At 31.3% G+C, this 19,342-nt stretch overlaps 2 protein-coding genes across 2 annotated transcripts; one reads left to right on the top strand and one right to left on the bottom strand.

Annotated features, from left to right (window-relative positions):
- Positions 1–505: 505 nt before the first annotated feature.
- Positions 506–3,940, bottom strand: LOC129944760 (uncharacterized). The gene has a single exon (XM_056054425.1). The coding sequence runs from the start codon at positions 3,938–3,940 to the stop codon at positions 506–508; it is 3,435 nt and encodes a 1,144-aa protein (XP_055910400.1).
- Positions 3,941–12,519: 8,579 nt separating this feature from the next.
- Positions 12,520–18,305, top strand: LOC129944759 (uncharacterized). Its single transcript, XM_056054424.1, has 7 exons — positions 12,520–12,699; positions 12,949–13,152; positions 13,221–13,424; positions 14,133–14,325; positions 14,391–14,563; positions 14,845–15,007; positions 15,463–18,305. Exons 1-7 carry the CDS (start codon positions 12,520–12,522, stop codon positions 15,924–15,926), a joined length of 1,581 nt encoding a protein of 526 aa, XP_055910399.1. The 3' UTR covers positions 15,927–18,305.
- The last annotated feature ends 1,037 nt before the right edge of the window (positions 18,306–19,342 follow it).

Raw genomic sequence — 19,342 nt, 5'->3', positions numbered from 1 at the left:
ACCGAGAAGTCGCTCGTTGGTGTCATAGGCCAGTTTTTGATGACAGCATCTACTTCGTTAAGCCCACATCTGTCTCATAATGCACAAAAGCTCCTGTATAAAGCGGACTGTAAAACCATAGAAAAATAAAACACGGTATTTTTAGAGTCGGGAAAAGTGTTTAAAAAACCCGACTATCGATTCATTTTATTTATAATATTTCTCTGTACGATTACTTTTCTTTACAATAATTATTTGTTATATTTATACTTCATCCGAGGCCGGCCTGCTCGTGACGAGAGTTAAAAGGCAACTAACTCACAAAGTAAATATGAGTGAACTTATTTCTTCAAGTTACAATCGCATACAATTACAAGAATAAATATATAACTTTACTAATACAAAGGAATAAGACAATTGACTTGAATGTGTTTAGCGCATTCGATACAGTGCCAGCAAAAATTAACAATTTTTTAATATATATATTCAATTGGGCTTAACATAGCCGCATCTTATTTACTTGAATCTATTCATGCAATTTTTCGCTCTCTACGGGTATAATACAAATCTTCTGTACTGCTCGCTTCAATCTTCCTGTCTCTGTCTGTAAAATTACGGATCTGACGACGCCATCTTTGCTGGTGATGAGTTCGCATATCCTGCCCAGCGCCCAGGATGCTGGAGGGAAGTTTTCGCTCGCAATCGTAACTAGCTGTCCTATTCGGAGCTTCTCTTTTTCTCTACGCCACTTCTTCCGTTGTTGCAGAGTGGACAAGTATTCAGTACTCCATCTGTTCCAGAAATGTGTCAGCATCTGTTGTCGCTCTTTCCAAAGTTTAACCCCCACTGTGCTCGGTTGGCTGCCGATATCAAATGGGACTGGAAGTATGGCTGGCTCGCCCACTAGGAAATGCGCTGGAGTCAACGCCTGTACATCGGACGGATCGTCACTTAGCGGATGGATCGGCCTTGAATTGAGGATGGCTTCTATTTGTGCTAGAAGCGTCAGGAGCTGTTCATATGGTAGCACTCTCATACCAACTATCCTCTTTAGATGATACTTCATCGATTTCACGGCTGCTTCGTAAATGCCACCTTGATGTGGTGCGGCCGGTATCATGAACCGCCATTCTGTACTCTTATTGTTTAGATGAGCTATAGTTTGCTCTTCTGACCATTTTTGTATGGCTCTCTTCAACTCTTTGTCTGTACCGACGAAAGTCGTGCCGTTGTCACTGTACATTCGCTCGCATCGCCCTCTTCTGGCTATAAAACGCTCATAGCATGCAATGAACGCCACTGAGGTCAAATCTGTGACCAAGTCAATGTGTACGGCTCGTGTCTTTAGACATACAAATATTGCCACCCAACATTTGCTTCTGGTTATTTGATCGCCTTGCTTGTCTATCATCTTTACTTGTAATGGACCCGCGTAATCTACCCCGCAATGCAGGAACGGTTTTCCAACCTGTACTCTGTCTGCTGGTAATTCTGACATTAGTTGGTGTTCCAACTTTGCGCTGTACCTGGCACATATTACACATTTGTGGAGGTAGCCTCTTAGCTCACTGCGCAGCTTCGGAATCCAATATTTTTGCCTGATAAACTGCATCATAATCTGTGCGGCACCATGTTTGGTGCTACGATGTGAATGATCTATCACTAGCCACGCCAATCTAGAACCATTCGGTATTATTACGGGATGATTCATTTCGTACGAATTACTGCTTCTGTCAAGTCTGCCTCCTACTCTCAGAAGTCCCTTGGAATCTAGGATTGGCTTGAGTGGCTCTAATTTGCTTTTCTCGGGAAGGTTGTTGTGCTCTTGTATTGCTTTCAATTCTGTACCATAGTACTGCCTTTGCGAATCTCGTAAGAGGTAGGCCATTGCTCTGGCTCTCTCTTCTATAGTCGGCTGCTGGATTTCAGGCTTACGCCTTTTGGCTCTTATTTTGAAAGTCGGATTGGCTGACCATCTTTCTATGAAACGCATTGTATAACTTAAGATATTGATTACTCTTTCCAGTTTATTGGAATATTCTAATAGAGGAACATTATTCCCTTTTTTCTTTAAACCTATACATAACGCTGGCTTTACTTGTGTAAGCGCGACTATTTTTAGTTCATCTTGTACCTGTACCAAATCGTCTGTACCAAAGCCGTATTCTGGCCAATCTGTACGTGGCCGTTGCAACCATACTGGGCCTTCTAGCCATAGCCTGTTGTCTACCAATGCGGACGCCTGCACGCCCCTGCTTAATAAGTCAGCGGGGTTGTCTTTAGTGTTGACGTAGTGCCAGCATTTTATTTCTGTGTTCGTCTGGATAGATGAAACACGATTCGCCACATATGTTTTGAGGTTGTATGGCAACTTATTTAGCCAGTGAAGTACTACTGTGGAATCTGACCACAAGAAATAGGGCGTGTTCAGATATTCCATGGAGGTTTTTGCTTCTACGAGCAGCCTTGCCAATAACTCGGCTGCAGCTAGCTCTAGCCTTGGAATCGTTATTGTCTTCAACGGAGCCACCCGTGATTTTGACATCAATAACTTGCATGTACCTGTACCATCTGAGTTTTCTATACGAACATATATTACTGCGCCATATGCTACGCTGGATGCATCTGAGAACCCATGGATCTGTACATTTTCTGAGCCGATGGTGCCTAGCCATCTGTCTATACGGAATTTTTCAAGAGACGTAATATCATCCCAATAAACTCGCCATCTTTCTTCTACTTCTGCAGGAATTTTCTCATCCCAATCTGTACTTAGCCTCCAAATGTCTTGAATCATTATTTTGCCTATGACCGTGACTGGAGATATGTAACCATTTGGGTCATATAACTGTGCTATGCAGCTTACAACTTTCCTCTTAGTCAGTGTGCCAGCTAACTTTGGTGTTTTTACTTCGTATGTAAACTGATCTGCTGCTATCAGCCATTTCAGACCTAGAATGGATGATTTTTCCTCCCCCGAAAACACCAAGGAGGCATCCACTGAACTAGGATTCATTGCTTTCATGAACTTGCTGGAGTTTGATTTCCATTGGCATAATTCAAACCCAGCGCCTTTTAATATTCTGTACATGTCTTTGGCTAATGCAATTGCTTTCGTTTCATTGATCTCGCCTGTTACACAGTCGTCCATATAGAAATCATTTCTGATTGCCATTGCTGCTTTTGGCAGATTATCTTGTGCCTCTATTGCGGCTTGCATTACTGACCTCACCGCTAAATGAGCTGATGACGTTAGCCCAAAGGTGACGACTGTGAGCCAATACTCGCATAGCGAATCGTTTTTGTTCTCTCTCCAGAATATGCGCTGAAGGTCCCATTGCTCTTCATTTAGACGGACCTGATTAAACATTTTCTTAATATCGGCGCATATTGCTATACGATGCCTTCTAAATCGCATTACTGTCTCATGCAGGTCTCTCTGGAGCTTTTCGCCTAGCATCTGGATGTCGTTCAGCGAAATTCCCATGTCTGTACAACAGCTTGCATCGTATACGATGCGAAATTTCTTTTCTATACAATGATGAGGTATGTAATATACTGGCTTATCTGCACTAGGATTTCTCCTTACTATCTGTACATGTCCTAGTTCAATGCTCTCACGCATCTTTTCTACGTAGGCCATTCTCATCTGTTCGTTCTTTTCTAGTTTTCTCTCTAGGCACATAAATCGGCGCAACGCTGTTTCGCGCGAGCTACCTATATTTGTATAGTTTGGCTTTAGAGGCATTTTGACAACAAACACGCCGTCATTGTCACGATAGTGGGAGGACACAAAATGCTGCTCCACAAGTTCTTCTTCTTCTGACCTCTTTGAGCATGAGCCGACCTGGTCCATCTGCCAAAGCCTACTAAGAAGCTTGTCTAATTGCTCTCCAGCAGTATAGACTACCGCTGGACGACCATTGCTTGTTTCTGGGTCAACCGTACGACTTGATCCCATCACTAATATACCAAGTGAGGATTCTAGTAGTGTCGTACCGGACAGTGTTCTGCCAATCACTGATTTGATTGATTTTGCAAAAATGCACCGAAAGAAAAAAGCTTGGTTGATTCAAGTATTTTCCATTGTTGGTTGACAATTCAGAAAAAATTGTGAAAATCACTACTTTTGTAGTCGAATCAACTAAGGCGTCGTGATCGAATCAACTGATCGAGCATTGTTGATTTTTATTCGTGCTAAGTATCATAAAAATAGTGATATCAATAACATACATAGCTGATTCAAACATGAATTAAATGTAAAACGATAATTCAATTGTTGATTTCATTGTTGCTTAACAATGCACGTCGTAAGCAACACAAATCTAATAAATTTGTGAAATTGAGTACGTCTGTGATGATTCAACCAAGACTTTTCATGTTTAAATCAACAAACTAGACGTTGTTGATATTTTGTTGCCTTTAAATACCATAAACATTAATTCAATGATCACTCTTATAGTTAATTTTCGAAAATATTTTAATAAATGAAAGTACAATCACAAACGTATTTGAAGAAGCAAGGTTTAATAATAAATCAGCAAAGCAGAGTGGTTGATATTTGCGATTTTTAAGTATCGTAAAAATAATCACTCAATCACATTCATAGTTCATTTAAAATAAGAAAAAGTAAAATTGAAATGGTACGTTACTGTTGCAACAACCAAGGTTTCATGTTTAGATTAACCAAGCAGACTTGGTATTGTTGTATATTTTTAAGTACTATATAAAAAATTAAAAATATATACATTATTTATAAACGGTCAGAACTCTTTTACTTGTTTGTAAATCACAGAAACAACCGACGGAACGTAGCAAATTAGTTTGAAGAAAATCTTTCTGATTATCAACATAGTGAATGTAAAATCTCCTTAAGCTTTCAATCCTGAATTTTACATCGACGAAGAGTACAAACAAGCCCATGTTAATCAGAGCATTTAGTTTTACGTAGGAAAAACAAAATTAAGTAAATAAAATCATTTTTGTCCTCGTTTTTTGTATTTATTAATTTGAGTTTAACGCATGCATCATTGGGGACTCTGATATAAATGTTTATATAAGTTCGCAGCAAAAGACAAATATGTTTGGAACCATTCTGCATCTGATGTTCGAAGGGTGGCGAAATTACAATTTTTAACCAGTCCCTAAAAATCATATTTTGTAACAGTCTAATTGCGAAAGCTCTGGAGATCGGTGTTTATCCAGCTACAGGCATGACAAATATGTACTTTAAAATAAAATATAGTGTTTAATATAAATATAGTTATATTCGTTAAAAACTTCTGTGAGGTGCGTATCTTCTCAGACAAAGTTCAAACATATAAATAACTTAACTTGACAAGATGACAAGTGCCTTCATTTAGAATTACCAATTTTGTAGTAGTGTTCGGAAGAAAAATTTACGTTACACGCCATTGACATGAAGATAATTTGAGCGCCACACTGTTCATGTTTCAAATAAAAAAATATTCCTGAAAATAAAAGTTAAGGAACATATATTGTTGTACACATAAGTTAATTAAATAATATGGATTGTTTAAAAGCGTCGCTGAAACTAAAAAGAAGTCAAAAGAATTCACCTTATTGTATAATATTATTGTATAATATTATTGATAATATTTGAATAAAATTTGTAATTTTCTAATTTGTTTTCATTAAATCTTTTGTTGCAATGTAAGAGTAGCTTTATACTGCGGTGAACACGACCATATTATTTCCATCACGAACATAGTTACAATTGAAAATGATTACAGTGTGGTCAACAACGTACGTGATCATTAGGACGCGCTTAATCGAAAATGGCATTATTTTTTGTCTTTTGCTCATTCCAATGTGAAAAGTTTGGAAGTTTCTGTTTTAGTTTTTAAAATATGTTTAGGCCCTGTAACGACTAAGTCAAAAATATCGAATATCTTATTTCATTTAAAAAAAATAATATATGTAATTCTTAAGTGGATGTTTTCATATACGTAAAAAACAGGATAATTTTAAGAAAATGGATTTTTTTTCTTTCTAGAAATCATTCGTTTTTTTGTTTTGAGAATCAATACTTTTTTAATCATTGTAATCAGAACTTACAGTGCATTACAATATCATAATTCGCTTAAAAATTTGATTTACTTTAAAATTAATCCGTGCTATCATTCATATTTCAAAATGGACATTAGGTACTTATGAAATTGTAACCATAATCAGTGTCAAACTCATGCACTGCTATTACATTATTTATTTGGGTTGATATAAAAAGATATACCCAATATATTAAAGCAGAAATTTTGTTTATTAGTTTGACATATTTTATGATAGCTTTTCTAATTTTTTTTAAAACATGTTTTCTTATTTTTCTTTTGAATGAAGCAGCTTGACTGTATGTGTTACAAAAAATTTCAAATAATCTAAAATAATTTTCTGGGCCATTATTTTCCTAGTGGGAAAGTGGATTAAAAATTAAAACGTTTTTTGTCTTATTGTTGTACACACAAATTGAGAAAGAAATATCTAAAGATTTGTTTATGCCATTAAAAACAGCATTGTTAAAACCCGTCTACAACTAAAAAGAGAGAAGAGAACTCACTTTAAAAACTGCTGTAGCCTAAAAGAAATCATACAATATTTGTAAATTGAAAAAAAATATATGCATAATATTTATGAAAAAACAGTCCATTGAAATGATTTCGTTTTCCTCCAACCTTGTTAGAAATCTTGACAATATTTTAACAAGCTTTGAAATTATCATTTTCCAAATGTGAATCTGATTTGTTTTCATTAAATTATTTGTTGAAGTGTAAGAGTAGCTTAATACTTCCATAATAGTGCAGTGAACACGAATATAAAACTTCCATCACGAATATTGTTACAATTGACAATGATTACAGTGTGGTCAACAACGTACGTGATCATTAGGACGCGCTTAATCGAAAATGGCATAATTTTTTGTCTTTTGCTCATTCCAATGTGAAAAGTTTGGAAGTTTCTGTTTTAGTTTTTAAAATATGTTTAGGCCCTGTAACGACTAAGTCAAAAATATCGAATATCTTATTTCATTTAAAAAAAATAATATATGTAATTCTTAAGTGGATGTTTCCATATACGTAAAAAACAGGATAATTTTAAGAAAATGGATTTTTTTCTTGAAAAAAAATATATGCATAATATTTATGAAAAAACAGTCCATTGAAATGATTTCGTTTTCCTCCAACCTTGTTAGAAATCTTGACAATATTTTAACAAGCTTTGTAACTATCATTTTCCAAATGTGAATCTGATTTGTTTTCATTAAATTATTTGTTGAAGTGTAAGAGTAGCTTAATACTTCCATAATAGTGCAGTGAACACGAATATAAAACTTCCATCACGAATATTGTTACAATTGACAATGATTACAGTGTGGTCAACAACGTACGTGATCATTAGGACGCGCTTAATCGAAAATGGCATAATTTTTTGTCTTTTGCTCATTCCAATGTGAAAAGTTAGGAAGTTTCTGTTTTAGTTTTTAAAATATGTTTAGGCCCTGTAACGACTAAGTCAAAAATATCGAATATCTTATTTCATTTAAAAAAAATAATATATGTAATTCTTAAGTGGATGTTTTCATATACGTAAAAAACAGGATAATTTTAAGAAAATGGATTTTTTTTCTTTCTAGAAATCATTCGTTTTTTTGTTTTGAGAATCAATACTTTTTTAATCATTGTAATCAGAACTTACAGTGCATTACAATATCATAATTCGCTTAAAAATTTGATTTACTTTAAAATTAATTCGTGCTATCATTCATATTTCAAAATGGACATTAGGTACTTATGAAATTGTAACCATAATCAGTGTCAAACTCATGCACTGCTATTACATTATTTATTTGGGTTGATATAAAAAGATATACCCAATATATTAAAGCAGAAATTTTGTTTATTAGTTTGACATATTTTATGATAGCTTTTCTAATTTTTTTTAAAACATGTTTTCTTATTTTTCTTTTGAATGAAGCAGCTTGACTGTATGTGTTACAAAAAATTTCAAATAATCTAAAATAATTTTCTGGGCCATTATTTTCCTAGTGGGAAAGTGGATTAAAAATTAAAACGTTTTTTGTCTTATTGTTGTACACACAAATTGAGAAAGAAATATCTAAAGATTTGTTTATGCCATTAAAAACAGCATTGTTAAAACCCGTCTACAACTAAAAAGAGAGAAGAGAACTCACTTTAAAAACTGTTGTAGCCTAAAAGAAATCATACAATATTTGTTAATTGAAAAAAAATATATGCATAATATTTATGAAAAAACAGTCCATTGAAATGATTTCGTTTTCCTCCAACCTTGTTAGAAATCTTGACAATATTTTAACAAGCTTTGTAATTATCATTTTCCAAATGTGAATCTGATTTGTTTTCATTAAATTATTTGTTGAAGTGTAAGAGTAGCTTAATACTTCCATAATAGTGCAGTGAACACGAATATAAAACTTCCATCACGAATATTGTTACAATTGACAATGATTACAGTGTGGTCAACAACGTACGTGATCATTAGGACGCGCTTAATCGAAAATGGCATAATTTTTTGTCTTTTGCTCATTCCAATGTGAAAATTTTGGAAGTTTCTGTTTTAGTTTTTAAAATATGTTTAGGCCCTGTAACGACTAAGTCAAAAATATCGAATATCTTATTTCATTTAAAAAAAATAATATATGTAATTCTTAAGTGGATGTTTTCATATACGTAAAAAACAGGATAATTTTAAGAAAATGGATTTTTTTTCTTTCTAGAAATCATTCGTTTTTTTGTTTTGAGAATCAATACTTTTTTAATCATTGTAATCAGAACTTACAGTGCATTACAATATCATAATTCGCTTAAAAATTTGATTTACTTTAAAATTAATTCGTGCTATCATTCATATTTCAAAATGGACATTAGGTACTTATGAAATTGTAACCATAATCAGTGTCAAACTCATGCACTGCTATTACATTATTTATTTGGGTTGATATAAAAAGATATACCCAATATATTAAAGCAGAAATTTTGTTTATTAGTTTGACATATTTTATGATAGCTTTTCTAATTTTTTTTAAAACATGTTTTCTTATTTTTCTTTTGAATGAAGCAGCTTGACTGTATGTGTTACAAAAAATTTCAAATAATCTAAAATAATTTTCTGGGCCATTATTTTCCTAGTGGGAAAGTGGATTAAAAATTAAAACGTTTTTTGTCTTATTGTTGTACACACAAATTGAGAAAGAAATATCTAAAGATTTGTTTATGCCATTAAAAACAGCATTGTTAAAACCCGTCTACAACTAAAAAGAGAGAAGAGAACTCACTTTAAAAACTGTTGTAGCCTAAAAGAAATCATACAATATTTGTAAATTGAAAAAAAATATATGCATAATATTTATGAAAAAACAGTCCATTGAAATGATTTCGTTTTCCTCCAACCTTGTTAGAAATCTTGACAATATTTTAACAAGCTTTGAAATTATCATTTTCCAAATGTGAATCTGATTTGTTTTCATTAAATTATTTGTTGAAGTGTAAGAGTAGCTTAATACTTCCATAATAGTGCAGTGAACACGAATATAAAACTTCCATCACGAATATTGTTACAATTGACAATGATTACAGTGTGGTCAACAACGTACGTGATCATTAGGACGCGCTTAATCGAAAATGGCATAATTTTTTGTCTTTTGCTCATTCCAATGTGAAAAGTTTGGAAGTTTCTGTTTTAGTTTTTAAAATATGTTTAGGCCCTGTAACGACTAAGTCAAAAATATCGAATATCTTATTTCATTTAAAAAAAATAATATATGTAATTCTTAAGTGGATGTTTCCATATACGTAAAAAACAGGATAATTTTAAGAAAATGGATTTTTTTCTTGAAAAAAAATATATGCATAATATTTATGAAAAAACAGTCCATTGAAATGATTTCGTTTTCCTCCAACCTTGTTAGAAATCTTGACAATATTTTAACAAGCTTTGTAATTATCATTTTCCAAATGTGAATCTGATTTGTTTTCATTAAATTATTTGTTGAAGTGTAAGAGTAGCTTAATACTTCCATTATAGTGCAGTGAACACGAATATAAAACTTCCATCACGAATATTGTTACAATTGACAATGATTACAGTGCAGTCAACAACGTACGTGATCATTAGGACGCGCTTCATCGATAACGGAATAATTTTTCCAGTGTTTAAGTTTCAGCATCGGCTCGTAGTCGCCGTCGTCAGTTCCAGTTGGTGTTTGGACATTGAACGAAACGTTTACTAATTATATTTAACAAAGTGGAAAAAAGGTAAGTCAAAAACGTTTATCATTAATTTGTAGTTTCATAACAATTACCTTTGTACTTTTTTTCATCACTTAATTCGAATAAATATTTATTTTCAGAAAAATTACAAAAGATTTCAAGATATTTAATTCTGTCAGTTATCATCAGTGTTTGTGCATAACAATCAAAATAAAAAAAAAACTGGAAAAAGGGTAAGTCAGAAATTTTAATAAATAATTTTGAGATTCATTTCATTCATAACAATTCCCTTCTTGAAAAATCAAAATTATATTTTTCTTGACAAATTAATTTTCTTCAATATCAAAATCCCTTAATATCAAATACATTTGAATTGGATCTTAGTACAATTTCCCTTTTATCATTATTATGATAATGTACTATCCTCTCTTTTTCTGCAACACGGTGTTAAGTCTTTTTATTGAAACAATTACGCAAGAGAAAAAGAAAATAAAAATAAATTTTATTGTTATTAAAGCAATCCTTCCAATTACACCAAACAATTCGCCTTGAATATAAGGTAGTATTTCCTTAAGTTTTCTTGTTTTCTAATTTCCACATTTAAGTCTTATAATTCGGTTAAACCTTTAAGCTTAATTTTAGTCAACTTTACATTTTCGACATCTAAATCATTCAATTTTACACTTTTACAAAAATCCATTGGTACATCTTTGTTTTCAATAATTTCATAGGTTTCAAAATAATTTATTTTTCAGATCAATTACATTTGTATTTTGTTTCATCACTTAATGCGAATATATATATTTATTATCAGAAACCTTATACAAAAATTTACATGCCATTTAAAGTTAATAAAAATCTGTAAAGAATTTTTTTTTTTATAAATTCTTGTAGTGTTTTATTATACCTTCATTATATTTTATAGATATATTGCTTCGTCTAATTATAACTGAATTTTCCAAAACTTTAACTTGGCTCTTTTAGCGTTGTCAATGAAAATTAAATCGTTTTTCTTAAAATCTTCAACATTAGAATGTATTCTTTTATCGTATCATTCTTTTTTGTTTTTCGTAACATATAGTTCGTTAAGCTTCGGTTTCCATTCGTACTAATTTGTTTGTTCTTTTTATAATTTATATTTTATACTACTTTTGCCTTGATTCTTAAATAATGGAAAAACCATATTCCTACTTAGTTCGTCAACTACAACATTATCTACGCCTTTGTTATAACAAATCTTGTAATCATTCTAGTTTATGTCTCCATCTTATTTATCTTGATCTAGGATCTTTTACATTAAATAACCAATTTATTGGTCAATGATCAGTTTTGATAACAATCTTTTGTTCATAAAAGTACGGGTTAAACCGTTGTATTGCCCATACAATGCAAGACATTGTTTTTCTTTAGAGCTATAATTGATTTCAGCTTTATTTAATGTAACTACTTTTAAAATGGATAGACATATCTTTACCTGAGTTTTTTCGTGACAAAACAGCTTCAAGGATCAAATTACTAGCATCAGTTGTGATAGAAAACTATTTTTTGATATTAGGATATTGTAACAAAGTAAATTTTGTAAGAAGCCTTTTAACTTCGATAAGTTTTTAGAGTGTTCTTCTTTCCAAATGAATTTAGCATTTTTTTAACAAGCTTGAACAGAGGCGATTCCACTATACTAAAATTTGTTATGAATTTTCGATAGTATTATATCATTCCCAAAAAAACTGTTGGTTTCCTTGGGATTCTTAGGTTCTTGTAGATTATTTATTGCTTTTACTTTTTCAAAATTAGGCATAAGCCCTTGTTTGTAATAAATTAACCTAAGTATTGAACTTCTTCTCTAAAAATTCAAGTTTATCAAATTGAATTTTTAAATTTGTAAGTCTCTCATTATGTTCCTCTAGACTGCTACCATAGACAACGATGTCGTCTGTGTAAACAAAACATTGTTTTCCTATTAGATCCGACAAAAAGGTATTCATCATTTTCTGGACACACGAAGAAGCGTTTTTAACTCCAAATGGCATTCGTGTATATTCGAAGTGGCCATAAGGTGTTGAGAAAGCTATTTTTCAATAGTTTATCATTTAATATTTTGCACCACCAAGTTGATCTAAAATTTCGTTTATATTTGGAATCGGATAAGAATCAGAAATATCACTTAACCCTTTCTTCTTATCAGCGCTTTAATTTTAGAATTTTCTTTAAAATTTACATACCACTAATAAATTTTTATATTTTAATTCTCTTGTCCTAATATAATAAGGAACTGAAAATGGAGGATCTAAGAAAAATACTGAGTGAAGACTACACTCTTCAAGAACAGTCAGAGTATGATACATATTCTGAAATAGAAAAATCGCAATACCAGGCCACCTATACTACTCTTACTAACGGATCTGATAATTTTTCAGCTCCAATAGATAATATCGATAACAATCCTGAAGTCAATTTAGTTGATAGCGAATTGTATAATTTACTTTCTTCTTGGGGATTTGTCGACATATATGAGCATTTTTCAAGTCTTAAATTAAACGTTAACATTTTAAAGTTCATTAGTAATGAAGATTTGAAAGAAGTTTTTGCTAATAAATCGTTCAAATTAAGAGTTGAGTTTAAACAAAAACTTTATGAATGGCGAAAAGAAAATGTAAATACTCTTCAAATAATTTTATGATTATAGTATTATGCTGAATAATTTCAGGGAGTTCGCACTTTAGATTCATCGATAGACATTTTTAATGATATTAAACTTTTAATAAAAGAAGAAGTAAAAAAACGTGTAGCAGAGCATTGTTGTTCACATTTGTCTCACGATTCGGCAGAAGGTTCAACGCCATCGTCTCCTTCATCCAATACCTCATTCATATCAAATCCACCATCACCTAGTGTCACTTTTGGTAGCTTCGTGAGTTATTTGAAATTTCTTCAAGGTCATTCTGTTTCTATGATTTCTTAATTAATACTAAATTTTAGGACATCGATGCAATACTTCAATTATTTCCATCCGGAAATTTTGTAATAAATGAATTTCAGCAATTAAACAGAATTGGAGATTCGTCACGAGCAATTTTGCTGGAATGCATCACAAATTGGCTGCTTAAAAATAATCAATCAGTGACCCGAAAAGAATTTCAATATATTGCAACAAAAATACATGATCGATTTAACGAAGACCCTGTAAGCATTTTTTTCTTTTTAATCTATGTTATTTTATATAGTTTTCAACAATAATACAAAATATTGTAATATTGAGAAAAATATCACCACTTGAATGCATCTATATTGTCTACTACTCTCGGTAAAAACATAAGTTACAAAATAGCTGAGTTCTTTTAGAATTTGAAAACAGTTTCTTTTTTCTAAAAATTTAAATTAAGGAGATAAATTGTTAACCACTTTGGTCTTTTAAGTGAAATTGATTCCAAATAGTTCAATGTAACATGTGAAATGTTCTAAATCCATTGATTTTATTATATATCCTCCAATTTGTCTTCATTTTAAAATTTCAATTCATTCTTAAATAAAATTGTGTTCTAATTTATTAACTTCTGATGATTATTGTATAGCTTATTGAAATGAATAAAAACAATTTTATACATAAATGGAATTACAGATTACGTTATTGTTTTCACCATTGAAATTATCAATTCAATTCTACGTTTCAACGAACACAATAAAAGTCGACACATACATTCATAGAAAAAATTACTGAAAATTTGCTTTTGTGACAAAACAATTTTGCAACTTTTGCTATTTCGAAGGAATAAAACTATAATTCGTGCTAAAATTCAAAAAAAAGATAAATAGTTTTTGCTCGCAGATGGTGATATCATTTACGTATGTTAAAATTGGTTATACAACCTTGACAAAATTTATAAATTGCAGAATATTTATTTCATACCACCTAAGAAGGGCTCAAAGGAAAATCCTTCAGGACGTTTGTACTGCCGGTATTATAACTTAAAGCGTCGTCATAGAAAAATTGGTTTCTGTGCATTCAATAACGAACCTGGCTGTAGTTCCAGTTCAATTTATGTAAATCCTGTTTTGGATGAGGAAGAAGTAGAATTTTTAAATGGTATATTTTTTAACAGCAAACAGATCTAACTTAAACTTTATTTTAATCATAATTTTTTGATTAAGATGACATTTCGGTGGATGTCAAGTGGCTTCAGATTCATAAAGAACCTTGGGAGGAGGTTAAATTTAAATGGCAACAAACCCATAAGGCGAGACAACTGGATATAAAGAAACAAAATTTCCCTGACATTTTAAATATTTGGCCTTTGCTCAAGCACTCGGCTGGAGTAACACTGGTAAATATTTCGTTTTTAAGTACATAGCTTTTTTAAGATAGTCTGGATTCCGTAATGTTCAAAGCGATATCGTCAATAATTTGTTTCACTTTACATCATTTTATCGTCTCGTCAATCGATTTCAATATAAGATCGTTTGGTATGTTTCAGATACTCTGACCGTAACTTAGATGTCAAAATGATATTCAATAACTTCAAAATTTCTTCAATTGTCACGATTTTATAAAAATTAATAATTGCCTCATCTTATTTTCCCATATTTATTTGCTTTATAATTCTAGATCAATATTGATTTCGAAATTTTATTTCCGGGAAAACAAAGTCTTCTTATTGAAAAATGGGACAGTTTTAAATCAGCAATTCTACCAGTTTTTAATGAGAAGATTAAAGATAAAAACTGCCACGACCTTCTTTGTCAGTTAAACAAGAAAAATTTTTTAAGAGGTTTGTAAAAAATCGATTTTATTTTTAACATTATGTAGATATGAGTATATGGATGGATATAAAATACAATCTATTTTAAAGCAGAGTACAATTAACCTTCCGATATGAATTCATTTGAAATATACAACCACAAAAAAAGGGGTAGTATTATAACAGGGTGGAAAAAGAAAACAAGCTGAATCAAAATTACAGTTAAAATAAAAAAATGTATGTTGTTAAAAAAACAAACAGTTATCATCGAAAGGTTAAGGCAGCGGCTTAATTGTAGTCGATTTTGAACTATTTTGTGGCCTTTAAAGTCAGAAAGGCATCGTTCTATCTTTTGTATATTTTAAAATCACCAGTTATTTATTTCATCTTTTTAGTATTTTTTGCTTTTGAAAATTGTTTAAAATCGTGTTTGTTTTACGAAAGCCAAGAGTAACATATTAATTATAATTTTGATTTTTTTTCAGATCCAGAAGATATTTTAATTATAAACCTGCTCCACGCCATCCTACCGCCAACAACCCGACAAGCAGCTGTTTCAAGCGAAAAAAAAAAAAAGTTTTTGAAGCCAACTATTAAGGACTCCCAGCAGTCATTGGTGGTTGAAGTAGGGGAAGTTAATGATTTCAACCCCACCATCGATAGAATTGCTACGAAGGTGAGGCAACAAGGGCAAAACCTACAGCCGCTTATAATTCAATGTAGGTATGATAACACATATTTAGTATATTTTAACGAAATTAAATATAAATTTCAAAACTTTTTACCTGCGTTAGACACTTGCTTTAAAATTTTTTTTGCACTTAATCTCAAATATCCAATCCAATGTAAATCTGTTTGGCTTTTTATACAAAAATTTTTTTTTCAAATTGAAACCTCTGAGAGAGTATCGCCTGATGTCATAATCCTCATAGAATCGTTAAAAAAATAAAATGTATAAATGTCATTTATGTTTAATTGTTTTATTTGATGTTAAAAAGCTTATATGTCACTATAAGACCATACATTATTTCAAACAAACAGACGACTATCAATGTTTTAGCTGTAAGCAAATATACAACCTAAAAAGTTTTAGAAGACATTTAGAAAGATCATGTAAGGGCATAAATTTAAACTCGTCTGATTCTCCGCCCTCGCTTAGTCAAGAGAACAATGTATTTTTTGAAAATAACTTTCAAATCGATAACCCAGAAGAAACGAAGAGTACTTATGAAGAATCTGATTTGTTTAAAATTGTAGAATCTTCGGCAATAAGTTTCCTCTGTAATTTGTATGGGAATGCTAATTTATCGCGGAAGATTGTAGAAGATATAATTAATGCATTGACTGAGGGATTATTTTCACTTATATTTAAAAAACTACAACAAGAGTTTTTTGAACATATCAATGTGGCAAAGCAAGACATATTTAAACAAACTATGCTTTTTCTACAAAATCCTTTCGATAAAGTTAAAACTTTTCACAGATTTATTCAGGTAACAAAAAATAATAATTTATATCGAGAACCTTCTAGTTATGTTATAAATAATGAGGTTTGTGTTAAAAGTGGAACTACACCCACTATTGATATAACAGAATCTGATGGTATTATATTACCATTGAAATTTCAATTTGGAAAGTTTTTTGAATTACCTGGAGTTTATAAATCCGCAATAGAAAATATGAAAACTCTTACTCTTAAAAATACACCACATTTAATAACAACTGAAATTTGGAAGGAAAGAATTAGTAAGTTTCCGGAAGATAAGCGTTCCCAAGTAATGCCATATAATTTATATTTCGATGATTTTGAATCAAATAATCCATTAGGGTCACACGGTGGAAGTCATTCCATTGGAGCCGTATACTACAATTTTCCAGGTCTTCCACAGCACATTAATTCAGAGTTAGACAATATATTTGTGGCAATGTTGTTTTATTCCAAATATAAATGCTTTGGTGAAAATTCGATTTTCTACCACCTTGTTGATGAAATAAAAATGCTGGAAAAAAACGGAGTTCCTATTAAACTAAGATCAGGTGAGATAAAACATCTTTACTTTGTATTGGGATTGATAACAGGAGATAATCTTGGGTTAAATACCATCCTAGGTTTCTGCAAAAGTTTTAATTCTCAATACTATTGCCGTATATGCAATTGTTCTAAAAATGATAACTATACAACTTGTTCTGATAATAGTAGTAACCATAGAACTATTAATGGTTATAATCTCGATATATCTAGATTCCCAAAATCAAGTGATAGAATGTTGAATACTGGAATAAGAGAAGAATCAACTTTTAACAATATTCCATCGTTTCATGTAGTTCAAAACTTAACTGTAGATATAATGCATGATTTATTTGAGGGTGTATGCCATTACGATTTGTGTAAGCTCATCAATCATTTTATAATTGAAGAAAATTTTTTTAGTTTAGACGTTTTAAATAACAGAACACAACTTTTCAGGTATAGTGAATCTGAAATTGGAAATATTCCTCCAGTTATCAAGTCCGAACATATAAAACGGAATAAATTTAATATGTCAGCAAAAGAAATGTGGACGTTTTGCAGATTTTTACCAATTATTATTGGTGATCTCGTTCCAGAAGGTAACGAGCACTGGAAACTATTAACAATTCTTAATAAAATCATTGATATTGTTTTAAAATCAAATTATGAACAAGTTGATCTTTCCAATCTTCAATCCCTTATTTCAAGCCACCACTCGACCTATATTGAGCTTTTTAATGAAAATTTGAAACCTAAATATCATTTTATGATTCACTACCCTCATGTCATGCGAATGCTTGGTCCGTTAAAACATTTTTGGTCATTCCGGTTTGAATCGAAGCACAAAGTACTTAAAAATTATTGTAATAGTATCACTTCTCGTAGAAATCTTCCATTGTCCTTAGGGATTAAAACCTCATTAATGTTCTGTAAAAGAATAACTTGCAGCTTGGGAATCTCTCCGGAAATTTCCAATATACCAAAAAGTGGCACTTTACTAAAAGATCGTTTATGTTTTCCAAATTTACAAAACGCTTCTTCCTACAAAATGAATTTAAATGAGGTGATAAGTTACAATTCTTTTACATATCGCAAAATTTACTATAAAAGTAATGACTATATTAGTATTTTTAATGATGTGTACAAAATTAATTGTATTATTTTGTTAAAAAATGTTCCATATATAATATGTGAAAAAATAGTAATATCTAAATACATTGATCATTTTAACGCTTTTGAAATTTTAAAAGATTCTCAAAATTATTATATTTATAATATTAATGAATTTCATGGGCCTCCAGTGTCCTTGCTTTCAAACCCTAGTGGTAAAAATTTTATAATTTTATTTTTGAATAATGTGTATATTTTTTATTTTATTCTTTAAAAACATTGTTTAAAATTCAAGAAAAAAAAAACAATAAAATACAGTTAAATTAATGAAAATCAACTTTTTATTTTACCTTTTAAGAGTTCACAGATTTTAAAGTAAGTATGAAATCAAAAAACCACTGAAGATAAAGCGTTGTCAAGCAATCACAGTTGTAGTAGGTGTACAATAAACGTAGTTAAGGAATAACGGAGACATTATAGTTTAAGCCTGAACATTGTTATTTGACAACGAAATAAACGTTGTTAAGCAATCACAGCTGTAGTAGGTGTACAGTAAACGTAGTTAAGGAATAACGGAGACATTATAGTTTAAGCCTGAACATTGTCATTTAACAACGAAATAAGCGTTGTTAAGCAATCACAGTTGTAGTAGGTGTACAATAAACGTAGTTAAGGAATAACGGAGACATTATAGTTTAAGCCTGAACATTGTCATTTTACTATGAACGTGTTTCTAAAAAAACATATTCATTCAACAACGTACATGGTTAAACTATCAGAAGAGTAGTTTATTCATCACGGTCATACTCAAAAATAATTTTTAAGAAGCACAACAGCCATGATCGTTTGAGTACGAAAATACTCAGTGTAACACAAATATTGTCAAAAAACTATAAGGGGTGATACATCGAATACGAAATCAACACCGTTCATTGTAAAGTTTTGATAAAAGTATTAATCACGCGACCATAGTGAAATCAAGAATGATTCTTGGTTGACGCCAAATTAACCAAGAATATTGATTGATATCACCAACGTTTTTTTTTCGGTGTGCTTATGCCTAATAATATTTCCACCTCCCCCGGTTTGTAAAACTCAGGATCGGCATATCTGTACGAGTCTGAATACCCTTGGGTATTGACGAGCCTGAGTGGCAACCTCGGCTGCCACTGGCAATTCTCTGGCAAAAACCAGAATGATTCCGCTACATTATGCTTGCTTGCTCTGGTAGCATACCATGGCAA

This window comes from Eupeodes corollae, chromosome 2 (genome assembly GCF_945859685.1).
Source record: "Eupeodes corollae chromosome 2, idEupCoro1.1, whole genome shotgun sequence".
Lineage (NCBI taxonomy): Eukaryota > Metazoa > Arthropoda > Insecta > Diptera > Syrphidae > Eupeodes > Eupeodes corollae.
Note: the sequence above shows the minus strand (reverse complement) of the source record. Positions and strands in the feature narration are given on the sequence as shown.